At 39.1% G+C, this 5700-nt stretch overlaps 1 protein-coding gene across 2 annotated transcripts; it reads left to right on the forward strand.

The window, feature by feature from the left end:
• The first annotated feature begins 2271 nt into the window (after positions 1-2271).
• LOC147229249 (uncharacterized) lies at positions 2272-5700 on the forward strand. Of its 2 annotated transcripts, none has more exons than XM_086155836.1 (6): positions 2272-2469; positions 2871-2981; positions 3450-3706; positions 4570-4717; positions 5077-5199; positions 5294-5700. In XM_086155836.1, the coding sequence occupies exons 2-6, from the start codon at positions 2921-2923 to the stop codon at positions 5365-5367; spliced, it is 663 nt and encodes a 220-aa protein (XP_086011962.1). In that variant the 5' UTR covers positions 2272-2469; positions 2871-2920; the 3' UTR covers positions 5368-5700. The 2 variants fall into 2 exon arrangements, with proteins under 2 accessions (XP_086011962.1, XP_086011963.1); XM_086155837.1 differs by having other exon boundaries at positions 2276-2469; positions 2874-2981.

Raw genomic sequence — 5700 nt, forward strand, 5'->3', positions numbered from 1 at the left:
TCCAAAAAAATCTGGCTTCTCTGACCTTCTCTCCAAAAAATCTAACAGGTGCTCTTCCTGTGATGGACTCATTCCTGATCCTATCAATCCTCATCACTCCCAAAGAGAACCTCAAAATCTTCATCTCTGTGACCTATAGTTCTGCCTCCTGTCTTTTGTCATTGTCACAGTTTCTAGGCCACACAGCATCACTGGTCTCACCACTGTCTTGTACAATTTTCCTTTTCATTCTATCTTCTATCCCATAGTACCCCTGACATTTTTCTCCACTCATTCCAACCTGCTTGAACCCGTTTCTTTGCCTCTTTTCCACACTCCCCGTTGCTCTGGACTGTTGACCCCAAGTGCTTGAAATCCTCCAACTTCTTGATCTCCACTCCCTGTAGCCTCACCGTTCCACCTTGGTTGCTCTTATTCAGAGTTAGGAAAGAAAAACACATGCACATCCGCTGCTCAGTTAGGGATGGATTCTTGATCGAAGAAAATTCAACTCAGTAGAGTTTGGAAAGAATTTACAAACCAAATTTATGTTCCAATAAGAAAAGATGATGTATTCAACATACTGTATATAAAACAAAACACTTATTATCGCATGCATGACATTTCAAACAAAAAATAGGCTCTTACTCAGATGCTTACTGGAAATATGTGTAAGCATTGGTGTGCAGATTTTTTTTCCAAACTCTACTACTTCCTCTCATTCACACACACATATTCTGTCTTGCTGCAACTAACCTTCATTCCTCACCTTCACCTCTAGATTTTCCTCAACCTGTTCCCTGCTCTTGCTACAGATCATAATGTCATCCGCAAACATCATGGTCCATGGAGATTCCTGTCTAACCTCATCTGTCAGCCTGTCCGTCACCACTGCAAACGAGAAGGGGTCTCAGAGCTGATCCCTGATGGAGTCCCACCTCCACCTTGAACTTCTCTGTTACCCCTACAGCACACCGCACCACTATCTCACAGCTATCATACATGTCCTGCACCAGTCTAACATACTTCTCTGCCACTCCAGACTTCCTCATACAATACCAGAGTTCTTCTCTCTGCACCTTGTCATATGCTTTTTCTAGGTCTACAGAAGTGCAATGCTGCTTCCTCTGACCTTCTCTGTACCTCTCTATTAGCATTCTCAAAGCAAATACTGCATCTGCAGTACTCTTTCTAGGCATGAAGCCACACTGCTGCTCACAAATGCTGACTACTGCTCTAAGTCTCGTTTCCACTACTCTTTCCCATAACTTCATTGAATGGCTCATCAACTTTATCCCTCTATAGTTACCGTAATTCTGCACATCCCCCTTATTCTTAAAGATGGGCACCATCACACTTTTCCATTCCTCAGGCATCTTCTCACTCTCCAAGATCCTGTTGAATAATCTAGCCAGAAACTCTACCACTGCCTCTCCTAGACACTCATCACTTCTCTAACTCATTCCAGAACTGCTCCTTCTCCTCTAACTCACATCCCACCTGTGGGGTTTAGGCACTAACAAAATTGAGCCTCACACCTTCAATTCCCAGTTTCAGACTCATAAGACTACCTGACAGTCTGTTCACCTCCAGAACATTCCTAAAAAAAAAAAACTCCTCCTTTAGGATGACTCCTATTCCACCTGGTCTCCTGGACACAAATGTTGGATTCGCATATTTTGTTTTGGCAAAAGTTTTCCGACGGATGCCCTTCCTGATGCAACCCTCTTCATTATCCGGCCTTGGGACCGGCTAAGGGAGACTCTGGCCCGTGCCGCCCTGAGGCTGCGTTACAATAAATGATCACTTGTGAATCAGAAAGAAAAAGATCCAAAAAGTATTTTCATATTCCTAAAGATCTGATCTATGATGCTTTTCAAGACTGTGTTTGAATGTTCATGAGCTAATGTGAATCAGTTGCATTTAAAATTTCAACAGGCATTGGAAGCAACTCTTCATTTTTGTTCATCTTTAAAATTGTGGTATTAAAAACATATTCAAATACCAGACCAAGTGAGCAAACAAGTTCAGATTGTAAAAGATGAGGGCCACAATTCTCAGATTTTTGAATTCTACACCTAAGAAATATAAGTACAGTATGGTTTATGGAGCACAATGTGTTATCATCAGGTTTCCCAAATCTCTTGCGGCACCACCGCATGCCTGGTTGCTGTTACTCTCCAAGCAGCTACATTTTTGTTATGCTGTACCGGTTCAACCAGTTTGGTTCTGACTTACAGAAATATGTGTTCTAAGTGAGGAGGATATCCCAGTCCTTCAAATACCCTTTTCTTCATTTCTTATTACCTGATTAGTCAGTAGGGGATAGAACTGTGAGGAGCTGTTGACAATTTTGTCACTGTTTAATGAGTATTCCATATTGGTTTTATCTTCAGTTGTCAGATTGAACAAATGTGAAAGTTTATTTTTTAACACAGGAGCAAAATTGAGATTGCATGCAGCGTCTGGGAAATTCAAGCTCATCTTGAGGTTAGTATAATTTTAATTTGTGTGAAAATTGTGATTGCTCATACAATGCAGGCTATGCAGTTGGAGTGGATTCAAACACAAGCTAAATTAATAATGTAATGTCAGCTACAACATTTAAACATTGTGAAGAAAATGATTGATTTACCACTCAGATCCCAAACACTTGAGCTTTGTATCTGTATCAAACAACAATGGTGCTAAATGTAATTTTGTCATATCTGAACTTTGTATTCAAAGACCTAGGTTTTCCATAGCCATTCATCAAATGATACTAATTGCTACCAAACCTCTGCATTCTGTGTTTCACTCTTACATAAAGCAGACACATGAAAAAGCAAATTCATATTTAAAATGATATTACAACCATGTATGCAAATGCAATCATATTTTCTAAACCTCAGTAGATTTTCAAGAGAGAGATAATACAAGGAACTTGAGAAGACAAGGAAGGATGAGGAATAAATATTCCTTGCTGCTTCTGGCATTGCTCCAGCTCACCACACCCTCTGCAGGTAATGAACCATATCCATCATCTCACATGAATATATTCGGCTCAGGTCAACTTAAAAATCACTTCACAATCCAAACAAGTGAGCTACCATGGAGAAATAAATCAAATACAGATTATGAGGCCACATCAGTCCATACCCCTTCTGTTTTTCTTGTCTATGCCATTAAAACAGAACTAAGTAGCACAATGGGTATATTGAGGGGTTAGGGCTAAAAACAGGTACAATTGTTTGCAATTGCATAATTACCAATGTGCATGAATTTGTATTTTGGTCAAACAGTTCCAAACTGTTCATAACTGAAAAGTTTATTGGTTGATTATAAGAATGTGTGTCCTCTTTCTCTCTCTATCTGTCGATCTTCATTTGTGTTCTATTTTCTGCGTTCCTCCAATTTATAGTATTTGCATTATCTCACAATTCAAAGTTGTCGATACGTTCAACCATATATTACTTAAATCCATCTTGCAGCTCAGGACAATGTTACAGTCTCCACCACTGTGATCACCACTACTACCACCACCACCAAGAACACATCAGCACCAGCTGCTTCAGACCCTGGTTACCTTACCGACCCGGCTAATGTCACCGTGGCAGTGGGAGAACCTGCGGTGTTTCGTTGTGGTGTGCCAGAGGAATCTCCAAAGCTCACTTTCACCTTCTATGGGAATCATGGTATCTACAGCCTTGACTGCCCTTATGGCCCCGATGTGGAGGATACTCTCCAGGTGAGGAGGGATTCTTCTGTGTATCACTTTAAACTTAAAATAATTCAACCCACATAATGCGAGTTAAGGTGGCATATGACTGACATATTTTTGTCTGGCACATTTGTTTGTTTTGTGGGGTATTGTGAAGAAATTGTGTTATAGAAGATATATTACTTGTTGGTTTGTCTTTCATGTAAATCAGTTAAACATTTTCAATTTTTCATTTTAATGCTTGTTCACTAAGTGTGTGTTATTGTGTTTTTAATGCTTTTATGTGAAATCAACAATTTTAAACTTAATATGCTAAATCAGTTTAGTTTTTAAAAATATAATCTATTTACTTTTCACAGATTTACTTAATTTGGTTTGAATCAGTTTTAGCATTGTCAAGGGACATTGGAATATGTCTTAATCCAATTACACTGTATGCATATTAGGATAAACCGGTTCTGTTGGCTGCATGGGCACATTAGTGTTAAAATTATACAGTTGTAATCCTGTGTAATGTAGAAGACAAAAAAAAGCAGGGAAGATGATTTATTCAGGATATTTGCTGCCCTCCAGTGGATATTCTAAAGCTGTCTCTTAGTTTCCCCAATCTCCAGGGCCTGTGATCACAGCAGGGAAAGGTCAGAAGTTGTAAAACTCCAGATAATGCGGAATTCTGATCAGTCAAATTGAGAGAGATAAATATCCTACATAAGTGAAATAATGTTTCTGACGAGAGTGAAATATATGGAAAAAGAGGGTAAATGTGTTCTTCTGAAACATTCTTTAAGCTTCTTTCAGTCATCTATCCGAGCGAGTCCCAGCTCATGCTTTATCAGTGGTCATTTGAATCAGTGTTTCTGGTCTTCCTTTTCGATGGACTGTCTCTTCAGGCACTCCATGGAAGTTGTGAAATAAAAGCAGGAGAGTCAGTAGCTGTGTGGACCCTCAGGGGAACCTCTTTTCCAGACAACAGTACACGTGTAGTTTGTCGACGGCCAGATCATCCAGATGCACGTACGGCTGTGCTGTATGTTTATGGTAAAGACTCTTACATTCAGAATCACTCGACAAATGTTCTTTTTTTTTCCCCCTCTATAAAAATAAATGAATAAATCTTTGTGAAGTGCGATACGTAGGTCTACTCTGAATAACTTATAGCCAGTCATTTGAGATTTTCATACGTATTTGACTAAACTAGAAAAATCTTTGTGACCTCTAATGGGCTATTTAAAAAACAGGAGTCATTACTGTGAGACAGCACAAAGGTATCCTAGGTTGTCCTGTGCCAGTATCGTAATCTCTTGACTCAACCTTCCATTTTCTCATTTAAAAAGAAAAAAATCCTTGTTCTCACATAACAATTCTACTTCATAAGGTCTGATATTTTTCTCTCCCAGATGATGGTTACAGCTATGCCCTTCTCGTCGGTTGCATCATCGGGGCTTTCTTTGGCACCCTGCTGGTGTTCGGCTTATCTTATTTTGCATTGCTGAACTCTGAGACTCTCACAAGGCTGTTCAGTAAGTGGTAACTTGAAATTACTTAAGATACAAATCCTTTGACTTTTTAATGTAACTGATGCACTTATAAAATGTACTGCTTTTTTACACACAGGGGGGAAGGATACAGAAGATGACCTGACCACAATTGTTGACTCAGAGAAAACAAAAGCAAAGGACCATCAATGATGAAGGAATCAACAGAGAAATGTTTCTATTTTCAAACTTTCCACCATACTGTCAACTAGATGTCCTAGCTTCCCTCCTTGGATCTTGAACATCAGATTCTGGTTAAGTCTATGTATATATAGCAATGAGCACTTCAAATAGTGTACACAAAAATATTATGCCAGATGTAATATCTGTGAAGTTGATGCTTTGAGCTCTTTGAAGTCATTATTGCAGTCACTGCTTTAGTCTTTAAAATAGTTGTTCAATTGTGACAACGCTCGAAGTAATCAAATCTAATGATTGGTCAGGTGATGTCTAGTTTTCTGGACTCAAGATAAAGACAAGTTGCTG

This window comes from Fistularia commersonii, chromosome 11 (genome assembly GCF_037954325.1).
Source record: "Fistularia commersonii isolate RoL2024-O1a breed Wild chromosome 11, RoL_Fcom_v1.0, whole genome shotgun sequence".
NCBI classification, from domain to species: domain Eukaryota; kingdom Metazoa; phylum Chordata; class Actinopteri; order Syngnathiformes; family Fistulariidae; genus Fistularia; species Fistularia commersonii.

Excerpts from the sequence above, each read along its gene's own strand:
- LOC147229249 (XM_086155836.1), top strand. The coding sequence starts at position 2,921 with ATGAGGAATAAATATTCCTTGCTGCTTCTGGCATTGCTCCAGCTCACC. Across the intron at positions 3,707-4,569 it reads ATGTGGAGGATACTCTCCAG|GCACTCCATGGAAGTTGTGA; the intron begins GTGAGGAGGGAT and ends CTGTCTCTTCAG. Across the intron at positions 5,200-5,293 it reads GACTCTCACAAGGCTGTTCA|GGGGGAAGGATACAGAAGAT; the intron begins GTAAGTGGTAAC and ends TTTTACACACAG.